The sequence below is a fragment of the Drosophila busckii genome, chromosome 3L (genome assembly GCF_011750605.1).
Source record: "Drosophila busckii strain San Diego stock center, stock number 13000-0081.31 chromosome 3L, ASM1175060v1, whole genome shotgun sequence".
NCBI classification, from domain to species: domain Eukaryota; kingdom Metazoa; phylum Arthropoda; class Insecta; order Diptera; family Drosophilidae; genus Drosophila; species Drosophila busckii.
This window is the reverse complement of record NC_046606.1, coordinates 16,509,251-16,534,729: the sequence shown is the minus strand read 5'-3', so window position 1 is coordinate 16,534,729 and position 25,479 is coordinate 16,509,251. Positions and strand designations below refer to the sequence as shown.

At 40.5% G+C, this 25,479-nt stretch overlaps 7 protein-coding genes across 9 annotated transcripts; 4 read left to right on the top strand and 3 right to left on the bottom strand.

The window, feature by feature from the left end:
• Positions 1–76: 76 nt before the first annotated feature.
• Positions 77–1,092, top strand: LOC108599513 (ADP-ribosylation factor-like protein 1). The gene is made up of 3 exons (XM_017986382.2): positions 77–205; positions 349–565; positions 625–1,092. Exons 1-3 carry the CDS (start codon positions 202–204, stop codon positions 944–946), a joined length of 543 nt encoding a protein of 180 aa, XP_017841871.1. The 5' UTR covers positions 77–201; the 3' UTR covers positions 947–1,092.
• A 15-nt stretch (positions 1,093–1,107) lies between these two features.
• On the bottom strand, positions 1,108–4,554 carry LOC108599503 (DNA polymerase delta catalytic subunit). Its single transcript, XM_017986369.2, has 2 exons — positions 4,431–4,554; positions 1,108–4,376 (listed from the first exon to the last, which is right to left on the bottom strand). The coding sequence occupies exons 1-2, from the start codon at positions 4,487–4,489 to the stop codon at positions 1,160–1,162; spliced, it is 3,276 nt and encodes a 1,091-aa protein (XP_017841858.2). The 5' UTR covers positions 4,490–4,554; the 3' UTR covers positions 1,108–1,159.
• A 228-nt stretch (positions 4,555–4,782) lies between these two features.
• On the top strand, positions 4,783–8,823 carry LOC108601001 (palmitoyltransferase Hip14). Its single transcript, XM_017988866.2, has 4 exons — positions 4,783–5,744; positions 5,802–6,476; positions 6,534–6,813; positions 6,883–8,823. The coding sequence occupies exons 1-4, from the start codon at positions 5,181–5,183 to the stop codon at positions 7,275–7,277; spliced, it is 1,914 nt and encodes a 637-aa protein (XP_017844355.2). The 5' UTR covers positions 4,783–5,180; the 3' UTR covers positions 7,278–8,823.
• A 2,229-nt stretch (positions 8,824–11,052) lies between these two features.
• LOC108599951 (carboxy-terminal domain RNA polymerase II polypeptide A small phosphatase 1) lies at positions 11,053–18,812 on the bottom strand. Of its 3 annotated transcripts, none has more exons than XM_017987202.1 (6): positions 18,496–18,811; positions 18,024–18,205; positions 12,121–12,356; positions 11,880–12,061; positions 11,543–11,696; positions 11,053–11,477 (listed from the first exon to the last, which is right to left on the bottom strand). In XM_017987202.1, exons 2-6 carry the CDS (start codon positions 18,097–18,099, stop codon positions 11,118–11,120), a joined length of 1,008 nt encoding a protein of 335 aa, XP_017842691.1. In that variant the 5' UTR covers positions 18,100–18,205; positions 18,496–18,811; the 3' UTR covers positions 11,053–11,117. The 3 variants fall into 3 exon arrangements, with proteins under 3 accessions (XP_017842691.1, XP_017842690.1, XP_017842688.1); XM_017987201.1 differs by having other exon boundaries at positions 11,118–11,477; positions 18,024–18,201; positions 18,496–18,812; XM_017987199.1 differs by lacking the exon at positions 18,496–18,811 and adding an exon at positions 18,333–18,430 and having other exon boundaries at positions 11,118–11,477.
• A 127-nt stretch (positions 18,813–18,939) lies between these two features.
• On the top strand, positions 18,940–19,406 carry LOC108599953 (coiled-coil-helix-coiled-coil-helix domain-containing protein 7). Its single transcript, XM_017987204.1, has 3 exons — positions 18,940–19,064; positions 19,122–19,220; positions 19,276–19,406. Exons 1-3 carry the CDS (start codon positions 19,020–19,022, stop codon positions 19,387–19,389), a joined length of 258 nt encoding a protein of 85 aa, XP_017842693.1. The 5' UTR covers positions 18,940–19,019; the 3' UTR covers positions 19,390–19,406.
• Positions 19,387–20,323, bottom strand: LOC108599952 (distal membrane-arm assembly complex protein 2). Its single transcript, XM_017987203.2, has one exon. The coding sequence runs from the start codon at positions 20,276–20,278 to the stop codon at positions 19,430–19,432; it is 849 nt and encodes a 282-aa protein (XP_017842692.1). The 5' UTR covers positions 20,279–20,323; the 3' UTR covers positions 19,387–19,429.
• A 95-nt stretch (positions 20,324–20,418) lies between these two features.
• Positions 20,419–25,435, top strand: LOC108599949 (serine/threonine-protein kinase PITSLRE). The gene is made up of 3 exons (XM_017987197.2): positions 20,419–20,771; positions 22,515–24,834; positions 24,895–25,435. Exons 1-3 carry the CDS (start codon positions 20,707–20,709, stop codon positions 25,417–25,419), a joined length of 2,910 nt encoding a protein of 969 aa, XP_017842686.2. The 5' UTR covers positions 20,419–20,706; the 3' UTR covers positions 25,420–25,435.
• The last annotated feature ends 44 nt before the right edge of the window (positions 25,436–25,479 follow it).

Sequence of the window (25,479 nt, the reverse complement as noted above, 5' to 3'; positions counted from 1 at the left end):
GTTAAAAATATTTTGAAATTTGTGCTGAACGTATGCTATGACACGTCATGTTTACGTGCGCGGTGAATGGCAACATTTTGTCATTTACTGTGAAAACAAGACCAGCGAACGATAAAGTAGAAAAAATAACTAAAATAAGTTAGTTATAATTAATAGTTAAGCATTTAGAGGCACTGTGCACGCTAAACTCGAGCTTTGAACATGGGTAGGTAAACGCAAGAATTCTTTTAATTAAAAATACACCGATATGTTAGTGTTTTTGTCGGTGTCTCGGACTCGTCGCCGCAGTCTGTCATAAAATACTCACCTCTCACCCTTAAATAAATATGTATGTAATATTTTTTATAGGTGGGGTGCTTAGCTATTTCCGTGGATTGCTTGGCTCCAGGGAGATGCGCATTTTAATATTGGGCTTGGATGGCGCCGGCAAGACAACCATACTCTACAGGCTGCAGGTGGGTGAGGTAGTCACAACGATACCCACGATTGGCTTCAACGTGGAGCAGGTCACATACAAAAACCTCAAGTTCCAGGTTTGGGACTTGGGCGGACAGACAAGTATTAGGTGAGCTCTTTACATAATTAAATATATGGTGAAAACTAATTCCCCTTTTGCTTATCTAGGCCATATTGGCGCTGTTATTATAGCAATACAGACGCCATCATTTATGTGGTGGACTCAGCAGATAGAGATCGAATTGGTATTTCCAAGGATGAACTGCTATATATGCTGCGCGAGGAGGAGCTAGCTGGCGCGATACTTGTAGTGCTTGCCAATAAACAGGACATGGACGGCTGTATGACGGTAGCCGAGGTACATCATGCATTAGGTTTGGAAAATCTTAAAAATCGCACATTTCAAATATTCAAAACGTCGGCCACCAAGGGTGAGGGTCTAGACCAGGCAATGGACTGGTTATCCAATACGCTACAAAGCCGCAAATAGTCCTGTCCCCCACGTTTAGCCTGTCCCCTTGTAAAATTGTCCAAAGTGTTGTCACCTCGAGGATGTCGGAAGTTCTTTAACGCTTGCGCAAAAACCCAAAACACACACACGCGAAAAACACACACACACACAACTTTGTAATAACTGCTAGTAATATAATTATTAAATTATAGGTTTATAATGTAACAATCATGTTTGTATAATATAGGACTGCTACCAATCGGGTAGTCCAAAACGACGCACGCGCTGATCCTGTGCATCCAGCTCCATGCGCACTTTCTGACGCATGTAGAAAATGGGACAATCCCGATTAGAGCAGATGACTTCCTCATGCAGAGAGCCCTGACAACGCTGACACTCGGTCCAGAGGCGTGAAAAGGTTTCTTCCAGGCCACGCTTGGCGGCCACTTCTTTTTGATAAAGCTCACTCATCTTGGGTTCGCAGTGCGGACAGAGACAAGCCTGCTCATATCCCTTGGGCATGAGCGACTTGCAGCCCAGGCAAGAGGCCTTTTTAGTCATAAAACCTGCCAGTCCGCCCACCTTAGAAGTTACCACTGTTCGCGTGCGAGTATGCTCACCCTTCAGCAGCACAGACTCTGCCTTATCACCCAGTATGGGCTCGAAGATGCGCAACAATGGCTTTGATAGCTGCTGCTCCAAATAATAGTTTGCATCAATTGGAACGCTGTTCTCCAGCACGTACAGTGGATCCTCAGCCTTTTGATAGGCCGGGGTATTTTTGGCTGCTGCGCATATAACGTAAGGCACACGATCGCCGAGCTTGGGCGCAGTGCCAGCATCGCGTTTCTTCATCTTAGCCGCCAGCTCCACGTGCGCCTGCTTAGCCGCGTAGTCTGTCTTGGCAAGCTCTTTGGTGATAACCAATTGAGAGATGTCTATACGATTGCAGAGCAAATCAGCTATGACCTGCTTGGCGTAGTCCACCGCACCTTCCGGGTTGCGTTCAATGAGCAGCTTTTGCAGGCATGTATTCATGAGATTAGCCACCAATGGCGAGTTGTCACGACGCACAGTTTCAATGCCCTTGCAGTCCATTTTGTCGTAGGTATCTGTCTTGGTGAAGTACAAGCCGGCATAGCGCTTCTTGTTGATTAGAAGATACGGATAGTACACTTTCTCGAATTCTAGCTTAATGGGACGCACAAACTTGGCACTGACCAACTCTGCCGCTTCTCTGCCCAGCTCCATGCTGCGTTCAAGGGTCTTGACGCCAAAATTAACCATCACCGAATCAGTATCACCATATATGACTACGGCATCATTCTCATAGCCATTAGCGCGTGTGTAATGAGTTTCCACTTCATTCTTAGTCATCTCAATCATGGTACGTCCATAGGCCGTGACGCTGCCAGAGATCTCTAAGCAGGGCAACTTGCCCACCTGGGCACCCGTAAAGCCATACACTGAATTCGCGGAGATCTTTAAGGCCAGCTGTCTGCCGTCCAATACTTGACGCTTGAACGGATCCTTCTCCACTTTCAAATCATTCTTCGCACGCTTACGAGCTGCCAGCAGCGATTCCAGGATCTCGGGCAACAATCCGCGTCGCTGGTCAACTTTAACAAAGCTGTTGTTAGCAGGTGTGCGCTCCACTTGGTCATCTGTCAAGCCCAACTTGTCCTTCATGCCAGGCAGCAACAGCGTTGTGTAGCACAGATTATGCGCCATCATGATACTCGGATACAGCGAAGCGAAATCCAGCGTGCTTATGGGATCTGCATAGTAACCACGCTTAGGCTCAATGACAGTCGCACCTTCATATTGCTCATCAGAGCCACTTGAGGTATAGGATGGCATGATGAAGCCTTTGGTTTTGGCTTTGCGCAGCAGCTGACTCAGTACCTTGATCTGCTGGCCACGAGTAAGCAGCGACTCTAGTGGTACGCCTGTGACACGAGACATTTCCATATAGTTTACAATGGCCATGAGCTTTCCTAGCAGACGCAGAGGCAAGTAAGCATCTTTTAGACAGTACATGGCTAGGCGGCGACGCGTCTGCTCATCACCATTTTGCAGATCGGTAATGATGCTGTGATGCACATCCTCCTTTTGCTCCTGCAGAAAGTGATAACTGACCGCATTGAGCGTATAAGAGCGCAGCTTATAATCTCGTAGCAGCACAAAGAGCAGATCAAAAGGCACACGTCCTTCAAAGTTGACATACTGATTCTCCCGTCTACCCATTTGTTTCGATTGCAACACCTGCTCCTTAATAACGGAGCGTATGTTTTTTATGCGACCCAGGTACTCAAAGTTCTTCACTTTCAAATGAGCAGCACGATTGAGCAAATAGGGTATATCAAAGTTATTGATGTTGTAGCCGGTGAGTATATCAGGATCTACCTCGCGTACAAATGCCGCCCACTTGTCTAGCAGCTGTGTCTCTTTATCGAAACACAGCACCTGGCTTCCTATAATGGGTGCACATTGTTGCAAAGTAAACACATTTCTAATAAAAGGCTCCGTTTCGCCTTGGCGTATAACCATATTCGCAATTTGTATTATTGGATCCATTTTAGCTTCCGGAAATATTCCGCGTCTTCCGGCGCACTCAATATCAAAACTGAGTATACGCAACGGAGCTACCTTGGACCACTCTCCTTCAGGCTCATGTGATATGAACTGATCATAGGCCACATCTACTTCCAACTGGCAACGCGATTCGGGAGACGGCTTGGAGTTGCGTCCACGCAGTCGCCAAACTCCGGGCGGAAGCTCAATCCAATTGCAGCCCACCACACTGGTATCAACCATGAACCGTATGTCAAAATCTATATTATTCTCAAAGGCACGACAATCCTGGAAATCAAATGCGCCCATTATGACTTCTTTCTTCAAAAGGCGTGATGCGGCGGCAACGAAACGCGGCAGCGTCACTGTTATCTTTATATAAGACTGTTTGGCATCTCCTTGATAGCCATGTATATTTAGGCGTTGCACCAGCTCCACTGCCAGGACAGCTTCCTGTACATTATCCTTATTGTTGCGAATATCGGCAATCACCTTTTTGTCCAACGCCTCATGTAGTTCAGCGCAATGACTCTGTTCAAAATTATGAGGCGCGGCTATGTAGAAATAGGGACAATAGCCATGCACATGACAGCACACTGAATTGCCTTCCATGGTGACACCAAACATGCGTACCACAGGCACAGGACCCAATTGTGCACCTGGCATGCCGGGTAGTGGCTGTCCCAGATAGTTTTCTACATCGATTTGCTGAAATATCAATCTATCCTCTGTTGGATTTAGAGCAGGTGCCGGTCTGCGTGACCAACGCTCGCTGGTCTGTTGATTCTCGGGTCCCTCACCCAACATCTGTGACTGATCCAGCTCATCATTCGGCTCAAACGCGGCAAGCTCTGCTTCAAATCCACCAGGCGCTTCATCATCGTCATCGTAGTGCCTGAAAAGCTTTTAACATAACTTTCAATTTCATATTATATATTAAAGAACTAACCTTGGCCGTTTACCATTACCATTTGCCGTGCCGTTGCCATTAAATTTACGTTTTTCCATGCTTGTTTAACAATTATATCAATAATTAAATTACAAACAAAAAAAACTTAACAAAGAACGCGGATTCAACGCGGGAAATATAGCTGCAAAACATCGATCCAAAATCGATAATGTTTATGATTGTAGATTGCTATCGTAGTTTGTATTCGATGGTTTACGTTGTTTAAAATTTACTTAATATCTAAATACAAAAAATTACACAATCTAGCAGTCCAAGAACATGGTTAAATAATAAATATACTTTTCAAATATTTTCATAATTGTAAAATTACTGCCCATGAATCGGTAACATCGATATGGCTTCAACAAAACCTCAACAGTTGAAAAATCGACGATTTTGCAGTTATATTCGATAGTGAAATCGTAAGCTTTCGATATTCATATCAAAGCGTATCGAAAACGGCCACACTGCAAAGCAGCAGATATTTTCGTATGTAAAACGCATTAAAAACCACAAATTGTGTAAATAAGTCAAAGTGCTTGAATTTGCGCCTATGCTTGTTTCTTAGTACACGCTTGGAGACCTGCTGCTGGGAAATAATACACAGCAGAATGCTGTCCCTCTAAATATTAGCTTAACGCCAATCACAATCATTACCTGGTGGGGGTGTGAAAGTGTGTGTTTGTGTGTGTGGTGTGGGGGGATGTTAAGTGAATCACAAGCACATAGTTAATATAAGTTAAAAAAAATATGTACCAAAGCGCTTGCAATGCAGCCACGACAGGCTCATGTGTACCCGGTGCAGGGAATCAAACAGATAATGACAGGCAGGCAGCACTAATAGCTCAACAGCCACCCACAGCGCCCGTGGAGCCCGACTATAGTGGCTTCGATATCGTTAAGGCCACACAGTATGGTGCGATAGCACGTGTGCGTGAACTGGTCGAGTCCGGCTGGGATGTAAATCAGCCAGACAGCGAAACAGTCACACTGCTACACTGGGCGGCCATCAACAATCGGCGCGACATCATACGCTATTTCCTGGAAAAGAATGCTACAGTGGACGCTGTGGGCGGCGAACTAAATGCCACGCCACTACATTGGGCCACCAGACAGGGGCACTTGGGCGCCGTAGTGCTGCTAATGGCAGCAGGTGCAGATCCACGCATAAGGGACGCAGAAGGCTGCTCCTGCATACACATAGCTGCGCAGTTTGCGCACACAGCGCTGGTGGCCTACTTTATAGCCAAGGGTGTCGATCCGGACTTACAAGATCGTGGCGGTATGACAGCGCTCATGTGGGCCGCCTGGAAGGTAAGCAATAGCAATTGATAAGCTAATTCCATGCTGAACATGTGTAACAATTTGCAGGTGTGTGCGCTGGATCCTGTGAGATTGTTGCTCACGTTGGGCGCCAATCCAGCTATGGTGGATTATACGCATGGCAATACAGCGCTGCATTGGGCCATATTGGCGCGTAATTCCACTGCCATATCAACGCTGGTCCTTAAATCGAAGGCTTCGTTAGATGTGCCCAATTTACGCGCTGAAACGCCGCTAAGCATGATGGAGGCTCAAACTGGTGCCATTTGGATTGGGGCCAAGGTGATGGATAGAGTCAGAGATGCAGCGCTAACTTCACAGCAACGACGATCACTTGTCTCCAAGCTGCGACACGACAAACGCTTGCGCTGGTGGTCAATGGTTGCCTGTCCCTTTACTGCTTTCTACTTGGCTGGCATTGTTTTCACCATTAACACACTGTATATTATAAAGTTTTTCCTCCTGGGCTGCCTCTACGCCATATTCCATACTATTGGCAAAACGCTGTTCGATGAGCATCTAATGGCGTTGCTGCCACTTTCTGTGTATCTTGCCACTAAGGCCTGGTTCTATATCACTTGGCTACTGTATATTGATGATGCCGTGTCCTTCACAACCACCGTGTGCTTCCTTATCTCCTCGATATTATTGTGGGTGTGCTTCATCAAGTCCTGGAAAGGAGATCCCGGTATTATTAGACCCACCAGAGAACAACGATTTAAGGTAACTACAAGCAAAACTTACTTCATAATGAAAAGCTAAATTATTTGTAATTCACAGACTATTATTGAACTGTCAGAGCGCGGTGGCATTGGCTTTGAGCCCGCGTCCTTTTGCTCTGGCTGCTTGGTGCGGCGGCCTGTACGTTCTAAGCACTGCTCTGTGTGTGACCGCTGTGTGGCTCGCTTCGATCATCATTGCCCTTGGGTGGGCAATTGCATTGGTCTTAATAATCACACTTACTTTATGGGTTTCCTCTGGATGTTGCTGGTCATGTGCGGCTGGATGCTTTACGGCGGTGCCAAGTACTATGTGAACGAGTGTAATGTACATTTAGATGGTGAGGTTTTTTTTACAGTTGTCAAACTATGGAGCGCAACTTATCGATAATTCCATATGTCACTTTTAGATTTTCTCAGCGCCATGCAGGCAATTGGCAACTGCAATGCCTGGGTCGGCTGGGTAATGGGCAATTCTCTACTGCATATGTCCTGGGTTATATTGTTGACTATATGCCAGACATATCAGGTTGTATGCCTCGGCATGACCACCAACGAACGCATGAACCGTGGCCGTTATCGCCATTTTCAGGCCAAGGGTGGACACAGTCCATTTACGCGCGGACCTCTGCTTAATCTGGTTGACTTCCTGGAGTGCAGCTGCTTTGGACTGGTGCAACCTCGTCGCGTTGATTGGATGAACTATTATGACTATGACTCTCAAGTGCATCAGACCATTGAGAAGGAGCCGCTATTGCGCGGTGATGACGCCGATGCTTTGGCAGGGGATCATCAGTATGTGTAGGACAAGTCCTATCGGGATGCGAAGACGCTTCAAATGCCCATAGCGCATGTCTAACGTTTCATGTGCTAGCCTAGCAAAACAACGCTTTACTTACCACCTCCCAATCCCCCATCCCAACCAATTAGCTACGTATTATTATTTTCTAGTGATTTGTAATTGGTGCGCGCTGCTGCAGAAACACGATTTAAATTGTATCAAACAGACAAACAAAAGACAGAAGCGTCATTGCTGACCGATATCGGATCGATCAAATTGAGCTAATTAAGCTCTAACTTAACTGTAATTACGAAAACTTTGTATATTTCCCAGCATATTTCTTTCAATAAGTGTGAAATTATAAAAAGAAAACAAAACATTATTTCGCTCTAAGTATTTCATAAACCAAAAAAGCAAAATGTTTAACAAGTTTAGAAAATCAACATAATCAAAATCAACAAAATGCGTTATTCAAAAGACGTGCAATATTCAAAATTATATTTCTAACACACGATTAACAAAATATAAAGCGCACAGTAAATGATATGCAACTCGAACTTTAATATTGTATTTAAAATTATCTATTCTAAAATCAAATTTATACAATAATAATAGTTGCAGTTAACCTCTAAATGTGGCTTGGATTTGCAATCCGCAATTATATATACATATATTAATGAGATTAACGATGCAAGCCGCGAAGCATAAGCAGCTTTATATTAAACCAAAAGAACAAAACACCAAAAAACAAACAAAAAAAAAAACAAAACACCTTGAACTCTCAAATAAGTAAACGAAAATGTAATTATAATATTCAATAATTATATACTACAATTGAAATACTTGCATACTTTATAACAAATATGATTCTAAACGCAAACCGATTCAATGTGCACTAGTCTAGTCAGCAATCATTTAGGTAAAATGTTGTATTCAATAAATGAATATACGTATATGTGTATGCTTATGTATAATGATAGTTATGAAATTATGCACACCTAACGAATCAAGATCAATGAAGGAATTTCTTAAACACCAAGCAGTTAGCTAAAGCGATGCGTTTCTAATTGTAACACGTTACTTAATTGCATTTAAATTTAATATGAAAATCGATGTATGTATGTATGAACACTTTCAACTAAATAAACTAAATAGCTATGTACGTATTTAAACTAACAACACTGAACACAAAACACTTTTCGATGTATTTTGTATTTGAGATTATACAAAAGCTTGTATTTTCACACTGCGCTTTGTTAATAACTTTTATATACTATTCATTTGCTTGCATCGGTATAAGACAGCATAAAAAACGCTTTTAAGAGACTACAAATACAATGACAAACCATAATATCTAAGTGTTCTTGGCTCCCGCCCTCAAAAATAATAATAAATTACAAACATAAAAAAAACCATTGCCTACATCTTTAGTTTAGCGCCTAAGTTCAAGACATAATACGATCATGTGTATTAAATAGTTTGTAGGATATGAAATGCGATGTGTATGTAACAGTGTGCGTTAAAAAATTTAATAATAAATAGTACTTTATTCCGTATTCGAATATGTGAAACACCATGTATATTATTTCCTCTCCCACAAAAAAATAAGAAATCAAAAATTTGGGTTTTAATTTGTGTGTTTTTATTTTGTTTATTTGTTTTTTTTTTTTAGTTTCGTTTTTGCTTTTTTGACATAAGATTTTTGTAGATTGAATTTTTTTGTTTTTCGACATTTATGCATTACATTTATAGGCTTGATTTAAAAATAAAATTGTTTTTGATTTTGATGATAAATTAAGTGTTTGCTTGCTTGGTATTCCATTATTTGTTATTATTAAAAGTAAAACAATTAAATATACATATGCTTTATTAAAATACGTTACAATTAGCGCATTTTATACTTTAATTTCGCTTGTGATTTAGCAGCAGTGTAAATGATATACAATTTGTATCAAATTAATATTAATTCAATTACAATTAATTTTGCTTGCAATGCAAAACAAATATATGAGAATAATGCGCGTTTGCAACGGCCGAAATTTTATATCAGTTTTAGAATTAAAAAGGCTTAGGCGCTAGACATTTGATTTTGTATTTAAAAAAAAGCACTAGTAGAGAATAAGTAGATACAGCGAAGAGTTAGAGAATTAGTTTAGCCGTGCCGGCACTGGTTCGGTGTTCATAGTGTGGGGTAGCATTCGTTAGCGTCTTTTATTGTTGTTTATGTTGTTGTTTACAACGGTATATATAAATATATATTAGGTGGGTTGTGGCATAGCCAGCTTGAGCTCAATTATTTTCAACTATATTCATTTATATACGAAGGTAAAAGCATGCCTTTAGAATTATACATTATTATATTTACTTGGTCGGAGTAAAATCTTTGTAATTCGTTTCTTTGTTTTATACATAACTGCCAGCACATAAAAACACAAAACAAGTCTGCACGTAAAATTATATTAAAGGTTCCGTAAAAGAGTTTAATAGGTTATATAAATATTGCAATGCGTTTCATAAGCGCACTTGATAAAACATAATTTTTTAAATTAAAATATTTATATTGGTAAAATCGCCTCAGACTGCGTTCATAAGTTGTAAAATATCATGAGCTAATTTTGTCAATTTGTGTATTGAAATTTTGTTATATTTCTTACAACTGTATGCTGTTTGTCATATTTTCACAGGGATATGTGTGTTTTGTGCTGTGAGAAACCATTTTGTTTGTGCTTTCAAAATATTATAGATTTGAATTTGCACGATCTTTTACAACATATGCACGCAGTTTGTAGACTTTAGACTGATAGCAGATAAAGAACGTTTATGCCAAGTTTCTTATGCGTGTAGCGATACATCAAGAGCAATACATAGAAAATTTGAAAGTTTCTTAGCGATAACCACGTATAGGAATACCCGCATAAACGTATAATAAATTTACGAATTATTATTTTATACATGCCTTAGCTTAAGCAAACTGTGTATACATCTGTTTAATCTATACATATATATTTTTATATATATGTATATATAAATTTTAGTAGTACACGTTGATTTCTTATCTTTATCATTTAAGTGTGATTTTTTGTATTTTTTTTTATAATTTTTTATTTTTTAATAAAAATATATATAAATATATGCTATTTTCAATTTGATTTTATCTCTCTGATCATATGTATAGTTATTCATTTTTATTTTTTGCGTTTTCCATTTCCATTTTGTTGGCTGCATTAAACATTGTAGCTTCCCTTTTTTTTTTTTATTATATGTGTATATAGAATTTGTATGTTAAATATGGGCGCTTAAGTAATGTATATAGTGTATATAAAAGTTCAAATGATTATTAGTTATACATAGTTATATGTATAGTTTTTTATTAGCTTAGAAGGGGGACAAAGTACCCAGTACAAAGGGTACATTACGCAGGGACTTTCTTTGCTTTTGTTATAAAAAAAATTAAATTATTATTATAGATGTATGTATATGTATGTATACAAATATAAAAGTATATACACGCACACACATGTTAAACCAAATTACAAAGCAAAGAGCCAAATAAAAAAATAAATAACAAATGTGCCTTGTAAATAGTTTTAAAAATATAGAAAACTTGAGCTTAGTCTAAAGATTTATGCATAGCAATGCGTTAAGGGGTGGACGCTTGATATTCAATGAGTGTAGAGCGTGTGTGTGTGTGTACATATACATATGCATATGCATGTGTGTGGTAGTGTGTGGGCGTGGCTGTAAGCAGCGCAGGATTATGATGCTTATGATGCTTGGGTTGCTTTGCTTTGCTTGCTTGCTTGCTTGGTCTCATAATATGTATAAGCTTTATCATATATTTATAAACATTAGTTCCCACTGATGTTACGTTTTCTGCAGCAGCTCGCTTTGTGGGCTGGGCGGATTGGGCGACTGTAGCTGCTGCTGTTGCTGTTGATGCACTGTAGTCAGCATGGTCGGTGCAGACAATGTGGTCGCCTGTGTAATAACTGTTGTGGCAGAGATGGTCTGTTGTTGTTGTTGCTGCTGCTGCTGTTGTTGCTGTTGTGGCGCCTGCTGCAGCTCTTGCGTGTGCTGCTGTTGGTTCGTTTGATTGTTCAGCGGCTGGTTTGAATTGCAGAGCACCGAATAGACGGAATCGACTTTGCTCAACTTCTCGAAGAGCGGTATTAGTTCACGTAGTTCACAGTCGGTGACATCATCGAACCAGGACTTGACAGGAACCTAAAAGCAAATGAAATAGATTAATAACTTTGAGCACGTAAAGTTTTTCTCTGCCAGCAACTTACTGCATTGTCTGGATGAAATATATAACTGGCCGGTGAATTATCAACAATGACAATTTTTTGCAAATCACGTCCCAGACGATTTAGATCCTTAATGTAATTACCCCTGTAATAAACGCATGATTCCCTAAACAGTCTTGCACGAAACACATTCCACCTGAAAAAATAAATGAAATCTATATAAAATACCTGTATCTTTATCAATTGATGCGAATCATAAATCAAGTTGCATGAACATGACATTGTGGTTTATGCACTTAAACCACAATCACTATATTTGTGAATTAACCCACTAAAGCCCCCCACACTGGTTAACCTTGTTTTACAAGGTGACACTTACTTGTCTAGCAGATCAGCAACAGGATCTGCATATTTGGCTAGTGAGGCTGTAAACAAAACGCACTCGTACAGTTCACCCATCTTCTGCAGAAACTCATCCACATGCGGTCGCTTAAGCACAAAGACCTGATGTATGGTGCCATCGATTTCCACTGGTACTATGAAATCGGCATTAGGTATTGGCTATATTGAATAATAAATTAATAATAATAATGGAAAGTAAATTGATTGCGACAACTCACCTTAAAGCTACTGTGCACTAGAGTTTCGTCCAAATCGATGACCATGCACTTTCTATGCATATCGGAGTGCCTAACCTGAGGTAGTAGGTACCTTTGTTGGTCCGGTAGGGGTGGCGGTGTGGTTGAACCATCGATCTGTGTGCCATTTTGATTTGTTTTCGTTCGATTTCGTCGCCAGCAACAGAGCAAAGATTGTAGTATTCCACGCTTTTGTGGCTTTAAGCGTTCAACATCTTCTGCAAAACAAAATGAAATTCATATACCAAATATAATAAAAATTGCCATAACGTACTATATGAAGTCAGTGTGATATAAATTGTCTGTATGTATAAATTTATGTCAATTAATTACGACAAAATACGAATTGTCCATTGTGATTGTCAATATTAAAATCAATATAAAAAAGCCTTTGCTGTGAATCATTTTTATTTTGAATGCAGGAAACTTTTGACGATTGCAAATTAATTTGTTTTTATTAATTAGGCAGCAGGCTTTCAAATTTATATTTTAGACATATGTGCAGCAATATCGATATTTATAAGTAAACAAATTTATAAACATAGCAAAATTATTTCAGTTCTTATGTTTTACGCAAACACTTTTTCAAACACTTGCTCTACCAACTGTTGTGTGTGAAAATGTCTTAAAATAGAAATCAAACGAATCGAAATAAAAGGAAAAACCAACAGCGACGCTAAAGATAGCTTGGCTTAGAGGGGTTGCCAATAAAATTAGCATACACACACACATACACATACATGTAAATATAATATGCGTTTAATCGATAGGAAATGCTATAATTGCACAAAGAGATAGACAAAGGAAGTAAGAACAAGAGCAAGGGAGAGAGTGTGCAACACGCACACCTTGCTGCAAGTTAGAAGGTCGTCGCTTGACCTTTAAGCTGTGTGGTCGCGCCTCAGGTGCGGCGCCAAAAAGGAGGCGAGGCCCAACTCCACTTCTTGTTGCTGTTAGTTGTTTTTGCTACATAATGGACACAAGCCACTTGGAAAGCAGAACGGTAAAAAGCAATACAAAGTGCATTGCTGCATGTGGCTAATGCTGCTGAGCTCAGTCCGACAGCAGCGAAAGAGAAAAAGAGCGGCTAAGCTAGACGTTAGTCGGTTCAATGAACCGCTAGCTAAACACAAGCATGCCAAGCTTAGCATAGAACCCCAAGAGCCTTTGGAGCACACACACACACACACACTCTGGTCTGCTCTCGTTGCCGGCTCGTGGCTCGACATTGTCAAGTGTAACTGTACTTGAATATTCTATGAGCGTTGTAGACATAGCATAATGAAAGCCCTTCCAACAACAACAATAATAACAAGAATAGGAACAAGAGTCATAGTCGCAGTCACAGCAACAAGCAGTTGAGAACGTGATAAAAGCATCGAGACACACACAGACATAAATACACATGTTTATTAGGCAGTTGAAAGGTAAAACGCTTCGCCAGCCAACGGAGGGGCCAGCCAGCCTGCCAGCCAGCTCTCCCCCTCACCACTTGACACAAGCTTTTTAGCATAAAAGCCAAGCGGAGACAAGCGGCGACAAGCAGAGCCAAGCGCGAAAGCCAAAGAGAAGAGCATGAGAGGTGTTATCAATTTGTCGCCTACTTATTGAACAGCCAGCCGCAACACTTTGCCGTTGTTGATAGGCAGGGAGGCAGTCAGGCTGGCTGGCTGGCTCTTCTACTTTTGCTGCTATATCTATATTTAGGTCTATGGGTTCTGTTTTTGATGAATGCGCAGGCAAGCGAATCCCGCTCACCGCCTCATCTGGGGGGATGATTTTGTGTGCATTTCTCTTCCACTTACAGTCAACTAGGCTTTTGTCCTATTTTTATGCCATGCCGACTTTAAAGTGAATTATTGACTTTCATTTGGGTGCGTGTGCGTCTCTAAAGTGTTTTCTAAATTATTTTTTGTTTTACTTCATATTTTGCTGCCTACCCATATTTATAGCTCATTATTTGTGCACAATTTGTCTATCAGGGTTTTTTAATAGACACCAAATTTGGAAAGCGCCTGACACAAATAAACATTTTTGATTTCTGTGGGTGTCACCACGAAATTTTAAACGTTAGTCACGAAATATATTGTTCATTTTAGTAAGTGCTTCCATTTAATTAAATTTGAGCGTCGTTTTTGAAAAGTGAATTGAAAATTAAATTGTGTTGGGGAATATGAATCGATAAATAAACACTGACATTTAAGCGAACTTTTGTCATGTTGAATTTAATAGCTTGTTATTAAAACAAATTGAAAGCTGCTTTTTATTCATTGCCTTTGATCCTTTACCTTTAACCTATCATTAGAAACCTTTGCTTGAAGTTAATTCTTTACATTTCCAAAACTTTATGACCTATTGTAGCAGGGTCTAATTAAATATTTATCAATATTAGAATTGTAAATTGTGCCAGAATGTTCAGAATTTTAATTTATAAGAAAATAAATTGCTTGCAATTCAACGACAGCTCTTAGCATTTTACAGTTCCCCAACTCATTATTGAACTATTTGCAACAAGTCATTAATCATTTTTAATAATTGCTCATATGATTGAACTAGTTCACAGAGAAATTCCATCCACATAGTCACATACTAGTAGTATATTAACTAATTATGCAACTACTTAGCAGTGCAGCTGATTTAACCGTTGGCCATAAATAAACGCACTTGAAATCACAAATTGTGATTTGAAACTTGTTTAGTTGAAATAATTCGAATAGAAATACAACAACAGCTGGCTTCAATTAAATTATAGATTTATGTAACACGCAAGACAAAAATTGTTATTATTATTGCATTAATTTTATGCAGATATATGCAAAACTGCAAATCAGCAAAGCAGACAGATAAACAGCCTTACGCCTCAATTGGGAAATACATATTCAGTTCAGTTGTATGCTCATTTCATTTGCTCTCGTTTGGTTTTTCGTTCATTTTTGTGAGTTTGCCGACGCGGAATGGCAATGAAAATGACAAGCATTTCATATATATATATATATATATGCATATGCATATGTATATATTTTTGACATTCAAAGAAGAAAGGAAGGAATGTTTTCATAATAACAACAACGCCCAAACTTTAAAACGGCAAACATTTCTTATTGTCTTATCTAATCGCGCTTATAATGTTCTCTTATCTTCTCATAACAAAAATGATATCATACTGTGAATCTTTTGGCGGCCTTAAATGGGCAACTGGTCGACCTTCAGCATATTTACGCAGCTATTGAAAAATTTCAGACTCAACACTTTTTCGTTGGCGTCAATTTATTTATTTTTCATTGTTGTACAATATTATATCTTTAACGAAGTTCTCCATTTAGCACGTGATGTTTGCACACAAGTTGTTCGCTTTATTCTTTGACAGACACCTGCTAAAGAGTTTAGACCTATTGGGGATGGAATGGATCAGGTGGATGTAGATGTTTTGTTTGTGCAGAGCAAATGTTGCCACACAGATGTCACATTTTGGGGATGAACTATGGGTTCAATGAACTCAACCCAGAGCTATGCAATTCTTTTTGTTTTTAGATTTGGGGGAGGTATTTATAGCAAAACTTTGACCTTTGCTTTCATGCGCTTGATGTTCCGACTGATTTTCTACAGAAACTAAAATAAATAAATTATTGTAGTTATGCTTAGCCAAATGTATACACATACGTACATACATACATATGTATTTATAGGAAATGTTTTGCTATTGAGGCGACCACCAAATTGTTTGCACAGCACGCGGCACGCTCATATTTTTAACATGCCCCATACATATGTATACACGGGCATAGATATAGATACAAATGTTTCTATATTATACATATTTTTCAAAAATATGCATTACGCGTCTACTGACTAGACACTATACAATAAACAGCCGTAGTAATAATAATATATTCTAATGCTCAATTTGATTAATTTTTCACTATCAGCTTATCAAAAAGTTTAAATTCAAATTAAGTAAATCCTGGAAGTGGCAGGCCCTAAGTTCAGATTTTCTTATCAAGCTGCACGCTCGTGTCGAAACTTAAAAGTTGTCCATTTCCTGATTTATATGTATGATATGTCTGTTGTATATAATTATAATGATCATGTGTGATGTCTGTTTGTACTGCAAACGTTTACGAATGCGCAACACAAAGCGGAATATGCAGAGTCACATGCTCTCCGGTTACTACGTAATGACGTAGTCAGCGAAAATCACCAAATAAATTAAGTTATATTAATTAGAACTCTGAACAGCAGACACTTATATTTTTTTTTTAGCACAAATACTACTCATAATTTATTTGGAAAGGGCAAAACGCGCATTTGCGAGACTGAGAGCGAGAAAGCTGCTCGCTTTAAAGACCTTGAGAAATTGAAAATCATATACTACAAGCTAAAGCAAGAAATGAGATACTAGAGCGTTTTGCCCATAAAAACAAAATATATACATATATTTATTTATGTACATACAATACATATCTATATAAATATTTAAACACGGGCAGCACTTAGGCGGCACCCACTCTGAAAAAAAAAAAAAAATCACAAAATTTGACAAGCAATACGACTAAAAGATGCTCAGTACTAAAAATGTATCTATGTCTCTACTAGATCAGCTAGTATGCACATGTGTGAGCGTCGTTTAGTTGGCGCATTTGTCAATCAATCAAAAAATACATATAAAACTGTTTGCATGTTAAAAAGCTTCAATTACCCTTTAAACTTAGGCCATAGGGTATACACACATGCATATACATGTATTTGTATTTGTATGAAAATAAAGCATATTTCAACTGTTGCCGGCTATCTAATGCTGTACGCTTTTAATTTTTTCTTTTTTGACACCCACACATTTTTATGCATATACAGCCAGACAGCTAAATGTTTGTATTTGTATTTGTATATGCGTCTGTATGTTTGACGATGACGTCGCTGATTGTCTCATATATCTATGTATTTGTCGCAAAGCTCAACAAGTCAAAGAGTAAAGAAAAAAGGCCTAAGCTTGCAGATAGAGCAACATACGGAAATGTTCTCCATATAGTATATAAAAGTATTTGAGCTTGTCTTAAATTAGCAGCGCTCAAAGTCGAGCAAACTTATTAAGCAAAGCTACGAGTGCTTTCAATTAACACCTAAGCGCAATGATTTTTTTTTTCTGAACTTGCTTTTAAATGCACAAACATATACATACATATGCATATAGATTTCTGTATAGTGCCGTCTGTTGTTTTTTTTGCGACCGCAGAGATTAGATTAAATTTTGTTGTTACTTTAAGGCGTTCGCAATCGGACCCCGATGCCCCACCCCGTACTTTGAACGCGACTGCAGCAGCAACAGCAAAAACAATAAAAACCACAGATATACATACAGACATATGCAGGGTTTTAACTTATCAGAGTTTCTTTCTCTTTCTCTTACGCTGTGCTGTTCATTCAAGCTTTTTAGTGTAAGCTACGCTTTGTTATATTTCTGTTGCTTTGTTTGTTTGTTTTCAAAAAAATAAAATAAAAAAAACTAGTTAACGTTAACTCTATCAATACCGGTTTCGCTCTTGCTCTTTGCTCTTTTTTTTCTCATTTTCTGAATTTTTTTTATCTTTGCTGTAAAAGTGTGCAAATTTAATTGTCGTTGCTATTGTTAGATGCTTGTGCTTGCTTCTAGGACATGACGTCACATTTGATTACAGGTGGCGCGCTTTGAGAACTGCACTGGGAATGTAAAAACAGCTGCGCAGAAAATAAACACAGAACGCTATTAAATATCTAAGGTCAACGGTAAAACGAAAGGGGGAGGCTTGGGGTAATTTGTCCTTTAAGTCGATTTATGTCTTCGTCTTTGTTGTGACGCCATTTAAGTCTGTCGATGAGTCATGTAATGTGAACTCGGACTTCTTGCTTACCTCCTTTGTCGCTGGGATAGACGTTTAGTTGTTCATCGTCGCGGGAAACTTGTGTTATTATTGATGTTGCATCCATTACACGTCGTGTTGCAAGCTCCTCGCTCTCCTTTTCAAGTCCAAATCCAAATCGGAAATCAAGTTAGCAGGTCGACAATTTCAAGAGACGTTTATTTGTAATCTAGCTGCACAAAATAATACACAGGCACATAATTAAAACATTTTCGCACACACATTTTCCTTAGAAAACTTCATGTTTTCTTTATATAGAAACGTACACACACAGTCAGACATGCAGACACACACACTCACACATATATACACTTGCACAGTGTATGCACATAGATACTACTGCGACGTCGACTGCGACTGGCAGACAGTGGAATTTTTACAATTACGCTTCGACAGCCTCATTCGCTGGTTATTTTTTTTGTCGTCGCAGAATGCAAATGATTTTCCCTCGCGATATATTCACCTTTTGCAGTGTTACACATGTAAAAATGCACTTTCGCCTTTCGTTACTCGATCATAAAGAATTTATAAACGTATTCAAAATACAACGAAAATCAACATAAAATCACTTTCTTTCACATTTTCTTGGCGTCCACTTTTTCGCACGCTACTCATACACTTGCGTTTTATTTATAACGCACCTACACCAACGGCTTTGCTTTCCAACTGTTTGCTGGTGTTGGTGTCGACTATTTTGAAATTATTGCACTCATTTTAAGCATTAATTAATTATTTAACAATAATTTTAAGCGAAACTTGCGCGTGCACGAACAAAACGACAAACGAAAACAACCAATTATCAACTACTATCCAGTATCTTTTCCAGCAATCGTATCGAGCAAACGATAGGTTTTTATGTGTGTACCTATCGAGACTGCTCACGAGAAATTTATCGAGCCTCGTGAGTGTGAGAAAGAGATAGAGAGTAGTAGGCTTGTTGATTGTTAAAGTTTGTTTTATTTCGATTTATATAATAACAATAGTATAATGCCCCGAAATGTGAATGCTGAAAGGGACAATCCTTGTCTAAAGGTAAATACAAAATAAGCGTGGAAAGCGACAAGTAATTTATCTTACATATATTTTCAGGAACAAGAGCTGTCTTTTAAATGTCTCCACAAAAACAACTTTGACCGGGACAAATGCGAAGTTTATTTTGTAAATTATAACAACTGCAAGGAGTTTTGGGTAGGTTGATCAATGCGCCACCATTATAAATTCAAAAATTAACAATCCTATTCAGAATAAAGTACGCAGCGATCGTCGCGCCAAAGGAATCGTACCATATCTGCCACCAGTTGAAGAGCGAGCAGAGATCAAGGCGGAATATATGAAAAATAAACCACCACGAAGCTAAATATGTATATTGTTTAATCTGTTTATATATTTTAACAAATTCACGTTGTATAATGTATGGCGTCGGCAGCGACAACTTTTAGCTGTGGGATAACTGACTCCAGCATTGCACAGGTTAATTCCATTTCGAGTGACTCCTTGGGATTGTTTACAATTAATAATTTAAGTTGCGCTAGGCGATAGAGAGATGACAGGCCTCTGTGCGTGATTTCCGTACCGGATATGTCCAAGACCTCTAGACGTGGATATTGTCCGCCGGCTACACGATCTAAACACCAATCGTTGAAGGTTTGCACGTTGTGGAACGACAAGAACTTCAACTGTTCTAGGCAGCGTATGTTTTCCAGGCCCTCATAGTAAAGCTGCATATTGTCGCATCGCAGTGCTTCTACTTTGTAGCTCGGATCAAACTTGTTGGGTAGAGCAAACTCTCCTTTTTCATTAGCACGATGCCAACGAGGATCATTAACAAACTTGGCAGCACCACCACGATACAGAATGAAATGAGCTGCAGCCAATTCGGCGCCTAAGATCTTGTGACGTTCCGGTATAAACTGTTGCATGTGACGCTCAATTTTCGTTTGCCGTTTGTTCCACCATTGCTTCATATTCTTAGGACTCAAATCTATAGGCCGCTGCATCATAAGAATAAAGTCCGACGTCTGTTCCGTGTTTGAGAACGCCTTCAGTTTGCTATTCCAATCCTCCGGTCTGTCGCCAACAGGCGTGCGCCATTGTAGTTGTTGCTTATCCTCTGCCAGCTCTTGCCGTATTCGTTTTACAGTAGCACTAACATCCTCGCTTTCCGACTGCTGACCCGACCAAGTAGGTGCCCAGCGGCGTAGCGCGACTATATTTGCCAAGCGCTGCGACTGGCGCAGGAAAAGCATGACTTTTTTATTTATGAAATGCGATTACAAAACAAACTGAATGTTGCTGAAAGAAACAGCTGACTGATTAACTTCAAACGATGTGGCAACTCTAACACTGACGCCATTTTTTTACTGTCGCCTATTTTGCGGCCCTGGTCAGCTGCGTGAAAAAATATACGTTTGTGCTCACATAGCAAACGTTTGTAATTATTTTTGTAAAAAAAACTAGCATCAAATTCCACCGAAAACTAAACTAAAGGTCATTTAAATGCGCTTAAACTGCAAACGAAGCGTTTGGCAATAGCAATAGCGCGCGCAAATCACGTTGTACGCAGTGTGCTGAAAACAAAGGTGAATCAGCAACAGCGCACAAGACGCAGACTTGGAGCGCCAGACAAAGTCAAGCTCTAAATTAAGTGAGCGTTAGTGAACCCACAAATCCCAACATGGTCAATACTTCTGGCAGTGAAGATGGTCAATTACGGAGTCCCAACGATGGCCATTATATCAGGTGTGTAACAAACAAAAAATAAATGTGATGTGAAAAAAATTGTTGCTGCATACACATGAACGCGTACTCCCACACACAGCTACACACACAGACACGCGCACGCACACATGCCTACTTTTAGCATGATTTGTGAACTTGTGTGTATGTGTGCGAAAATTGCTGTGTATTGAGTGCGACAACAAAAACCATTCTTTAACTACTAACGACAAAAAAGTTATATTTTTGTAATAATTTATTGACGAGAATGCCCTGCAGAACAAAGCCAACAACTACACACGATTAAATGATCTTGCAGCCTGTGCTGCTTGCAAAGCTTTAAAGTAGCAAACGAATATTATTGTCAGTATTTAATTGAGTTGTAAGATTGAACGAAAACATAAAGCTGCGCAGCTGCATAACCTGCAGATCAATCAATCGTGAGTAATGTCCCTAGAAACATACTGAAAATGTCATCCCCCCACATGCTTGCTTAACGTGTGTACCTACACATATACATTCATAAAAGTATGTATGTATGTGTTTGTGTGTGCACTGCCTGCTCAAAATGTCAAAAAATAACAAATGCAATTAAAATTCAAATTTATTGACATTACCATTGACTTTTTAAACTGTGCCGTTTAATTGACTTGAGTTTTTTCATTGCAAATAGGCCAAAAAGTGTGTACTTGTCCCAAAATGATCGAGGCGCGCGATGGCCAACAACTAAAACTATAACTAAAAAAAAAACAAAAAAAAAATAAAATCTATCAAATATAATTATAAACATAATGCAGAAACAGAAACGCAAGAAATGAAAATACAAATTTAATGTGTGCCCAGCAGCCGCAACTCAAGGTTTGTTAACAAGGCCCAGGACATGGTTCAGCCAAACAACTGCCAGCTCCAAACTCATGCACAAATAACCGAATGTCGATCTCAAGATAGAGAGTGAGAGAACACAAGTGAGAGAAAGAACAAAGCGCTTTATGCTGGCGGTAAATCGTTTAACAAAAATTTATGTTCAATAACAATGCTAATGCCTTTCAAAGTCCTATCAACTATATGCATATTTTTTTTTTATATGTATATATAAATACCTCTCTGTATATCTTTGTGTCTTTCGTCCCATGCAATTACAATTGTATTTCAAAAGCAGGTTCTTGCAGTCGTAAGTTTACATTTTAAAGCCCGACGGATTTCAGCCTTCATTGCCGCATGGGAATTTCTCAAAGCTAATTTAACAGCTGACATTTCAGGTAAGTTGACCACACTGTACAGTGGAGCCTTGAATGCTATGTCTTCTGCATTAGATCAAACTTTTCTCATCAGCAGAAATTATAAAAACGATTCAAATGGAGGACCAAGGTCAATAAAGAAAATCTGATGAACATATCACTGTTCAAGTGTTCACTGTACCTTGCACACTTTGCACATTCTATTTTATGGCTAATGTACTACACGAAGTGTTTGTTTTTTTATATGTATATTTTCTCATTATCAATGTTTATTCAACATGCAAGTAAATTAGCTTTAGATCTTCTTCAAATGTGATCTTGATAACTGAAACCGTTGGGCTACGTAAAATGTAATCAACGAAATCTACTGCAACAATAACAGCAACAGCAATATTAATAATAACAACAACACCAAGTTGGACAGCCAGCGCGCGCCTCACTGCCTTCAAAATACGGGAAACGTTCCAAAACAATTGGCGTCAAAAAAGATTTGTGTAAAATTTTTCTTTTCTTTTTTATATACTTTTAGCGGCGGAGATGAGGAACATGATGCGGACGCGTTATATATACAACCGCCACAAGCGGCGAGCAGCCAAAATCGCGATGCTGTCAGCACGCGACGTGAAAAGAAGAAGCATTCCCGCGATCATAGACATCGGAAGGAGCGGAGCAGCTTAGAGGAACGAGAACGCGAGCGTGAAAGAGAGAGAACTCGTTATGAGTATCGTGCACGAGAAGATTTGGATCAGCGTTATCATCACCAGCAGCAGCAACATCGCCATGAGCGAACTAAGCATCATATGAGCCACGACTACCACTTTCCACAGCAGTGGCCACTTCCACCGGCTCGACCACTTCCACCGCCGCCACCACCTCAAGTCTATGGCCATCACCATCAGCATCATCATCATCACTATCAAGGCAGCAGTCGGCATGCTGACTATGTAGTCATGGAGCCACCAGTGTCGCGACGACGCTGGAAAGCAATGGCACGAGCAGGGCCAGATGTCGGAGGCCTGGAACAAGACTTACGTTCACGTTTGCTAAGCAAGCGGCACAAGTATGTCAAAGACTACGAAACAGAAGAGACCTACGAGCAGCATCAGCACAGTCGACGTAAGGAGCGGGAGCCACGACGCAGCAGTCACAATCACAAGCTACGTCATGGTCAGGTTATTGAGCTTCTGGACAGTCCAGAGCCGCAGCAACAACAACAACAGCAGCAACATCAACTGCAGCGCAGCAGGCAGCATCGACGTGCTGAGGAGCCAGTGCGTCGGCCTGTGCCCACCGATCCAGAGTTGCTGGCGCGACGCGAAAAAATTTTGGCTGCGGAACGCGAAAATCGTCAGCGCAAGGAAATTGCACGCGAGGAACTGGAGGCACGACGTCAGCAACTGTTGCGTGAGCGCAGTACTGCACTCAGTCCTAGTACAGTCGCAGCCAGCGTCACTGCTGGTCTCCACATAGTCAAGCGCAAACAGAAGCCAAGCTCAGACGATGCCCATGATGAGCGGCGAAAACGCAGCAAGCAAGCGCCCGTTGAGTTGGTGAAACGGCGCAAAAATGAGGATGAAAGCGAGGACGAAGCTAGCGATACGGAACAGGAAGATGACGATGAGGATGATGATGATGAAGATGAAGATGAAGATGAAGAAGAGGAGGAGGAAGATGAGAGTGGCAGTGGAGATGCTGATACGGCGGAAAGCGAAAACAGTGACACCTACGCGCGAAAGCAAAGCAAACATAAACGCAAACAAGTGTCATCCGCGAAAGCGGCGACTGCTGCTACTGACGAAGATGAGGATGTACAGCTGCCAGACAGTCCGCTTAGCGTGGGTGCACTTTACAAATCTCCCAAGCAGCGGACACGTTCCACACGCTCACGCACACGTTCTGTTAGCTCCAAGAGTTCACAGCGTAGTCACAGCAGCAGGGGCAGTCGATCTCGTTCGCGTTCCCGCTCAGCAGGCAGCAGTGTGGATGGACAAAAGCAGCGGCAACGGGTGCGCTCACGCAGTAGCAGCACGCGCAGCGAGGAACGGGGTATGACGCAGCCACAACAACAGCCGCAACAACCGGAGCCAGTGGACGAACCACAGCTAAGCTTGGAGGAAAGGCCGTTGTGTGATTCCAAGGGCGTGCCATTGCCCAACTATTATCCGGGAGTACAGGGCTGTCGCTCAGTGGAGGAATTCCAGTGTCTCAATCGCATCGAGGAGGGCACCTATGGTGTGGTCTATCGTGCCAAAGATAAGCGCACCAATGAAATCGTTGCACTCAAGCGTTTGAAAATGGAAAAGGAAAAGGAAGGATTTCCCATCACCTCGCTACGTGAGATTAACACTTTGCTTAAGGGCCAACATCCCAATATAGTTACTGTTCGTGAGATTGTCGTTGGCTCGAACATGGACAAGATCTTTATTGTCATGGACTATGTGGAGCATGATCTGAAGTCATTAATGGAGACCATGAAACAGCGCAAGCAGAGCTTCTTTCCAGGCGAAGTCAAGTGTTTAATACAGCAACTGCTGCTCGCTGTGGCGCATCTGCATGACAATTGGATATTGCATCGGGACCTGAAGACCTCCAATCTGCTCCTATCACACAAGGGCATACTCAAGGTGGGTGATTTTGGTTTGGCGCGAGAATATGGTTCACCCTTGAAGAAGTATACGTCACTGGTGGTCACACTGTGGTATCGTGCACCAGAGTTGCTACTTTGCTCGCCGGAATACTCTACGCCCATTGATGTATGGTCTGTGGGTTGCATTTTCGCCGAATTCCTGCAGATGGCGCCAATCTTTCCAGGCAAATCAGAGATCGATGAGCTTAACCGTATCTTTAAGGTGAACATAAGCACAACTTTATTTGTGATCATTATGGTTAATTCTATGTTTTGTTTACAGGAACTCGGCACACCGAACGAGAAGATCTGGCCAGGCTACACGGAGTTACCGGCCGTTAAGAACATGCTTAGCCAAAACTCTCAGTTTACGGATTATCCAGTGTCGCAACTGCGGAAGCATTTCCAGGACAAAACTTCGGATGCGGGACTAGCACTGTTGCAGGGCCTGTTAACGTATGATCCGAAGCAAAGACTGACTGCTGATTCGGGACTTAAGCATGCCTACTTTAAGGAGCTACCCCTACCCATCGATCCATCCATGTTTCCCACTTGGCCGGCCAAGAGTGAGCTTGGCGCCCGCAAACCACAAAGCTCCTCACCCAAACCACCATCCGGCGGCTCACAGTTTAAACAGCTGGGTCGCGACGATCCCATTACAGCTGGTGGCGTCAGGCTTGCCTCTGGCATTATTACGGGCAACAAAAGAAGCAGTGGAGCGACGGCTGCGAGTACGGGTTTTGTGCTTAACGCAGGCATCACGCAACGCCAGCTGGCCATGGGCCCGGGCTTCAGCCTGAAGTTCTGAGGCACACTTTTAGCCAATTTGCATAATTGTTATGTATAGTCTAGTGCGTAAGTTGAAAAA

Coding starts and splice junctions, on each gene's coding strand:
- LOC108599503 (XM_017986369.2), bottom strand. CDS start 4,489: ATGGAAAAACGTAAATTTAATGGCAACGGCACGGCAAATGGTAATGGT. Junction 4,377..4,430: donor GGTAATGGTAAACGGCCAAG/GTTAGTTCTTTA, acceptor AAAGCTTTTCAG/GCACTACGATGACGATGATG.
- LOC108599951 (XM_017987201.1), bottom strand. CDS start 18,099: ATGGATGCAACATCAATAATAACACAAGTTTCCCGCGACGATGAACAA. Junction 12,062..12,120: donor TAGTGCACAGTAGCTTTAAG/GTGAGTTGTCGC, acceptor TATTCAATATAG/CCAATACCTAATGCCGATTT. Junction 11,478..11,542: donor TATTTCATCCAGACAATGCA/GTAAGTTGCTGG, acceptor ATTTGCTTTTAG/GTTCCTGTCAAGTCCTGGTT.
- LOC108601001 (XM_017988866.2), top strand. CDS start 5,181: ATGTACCAAAGCGCTTGCAATGCAGCCACGACAGGCTCATGTGTACCC. Junction 6,477..6,533: donor CCAGAGAACAACGATTTAAG/GTAACTACAAGC, acceptor TGTAATTCACAG/ACTATTATTGAACTGTCAGA. Junction 6,814..6,882: donor GTGTAATGTACATTTAGATG/GTGAGGTTTTTT, acceptor TGTCACTTTTAG/ATTTTCTCAGCGCCATGCAG.
- LOC108599949 (XM_017987197.2), top strand. CDS start 20,707: ATGGTCAATACTTCTGGCAGTGAAGATGGTCAATTACGGAGTCCCAAC. Junction 20,772..22,514: donor AACGATGGCCATTATATCAG/GTGTGTAACAAA, acceptor ATATACTTTTAG/CGGCGGAGATGAGGAACATG. Junction 24,835..24,894: donor AGCTTAACCGTATCTTTAAG/GTGAACATAAGC, acceptor TTTTGTTTACAG/GAACTCGGCACACCGAACGA.
- LOC108599953 (XM_017987204.1), top strand. CDS start 19,020: ATGCCCCGAAATGTGAATGCTGAAAGGGACAATCCTTGTCTAAAG. Junction 19,065..19,121: donor GGGACAATCCTTGTCTAAAG/GTAAATACAAAA, acceptor ATATATTTTCAG/GAACAAGAGCTGTCTTTTAA. Junction 19,221..19,275: donor ACAACTGCAAGGAGTTTTGG/GTAGGTTGATCA, acceptor AATCCTATTCAG/AATAAAGTACGCAGCGATCG.
- LOC108599513 (XM_017986382.2), top strand. Junction 566..624: donor GGCGGACAGACAAGTATTAG/GTGAGCTCTTTA, acceptor TTGCTTATCTAG/GCCATATTGGCGCTGTTATT.
- LOC108599952 (XM_017987203.2), bottom strand. CDS start 20,278: ATGCTTTTCCTGCGCCAGTCGCAGCGCTTGGCAAATATAGTCGCGCTA.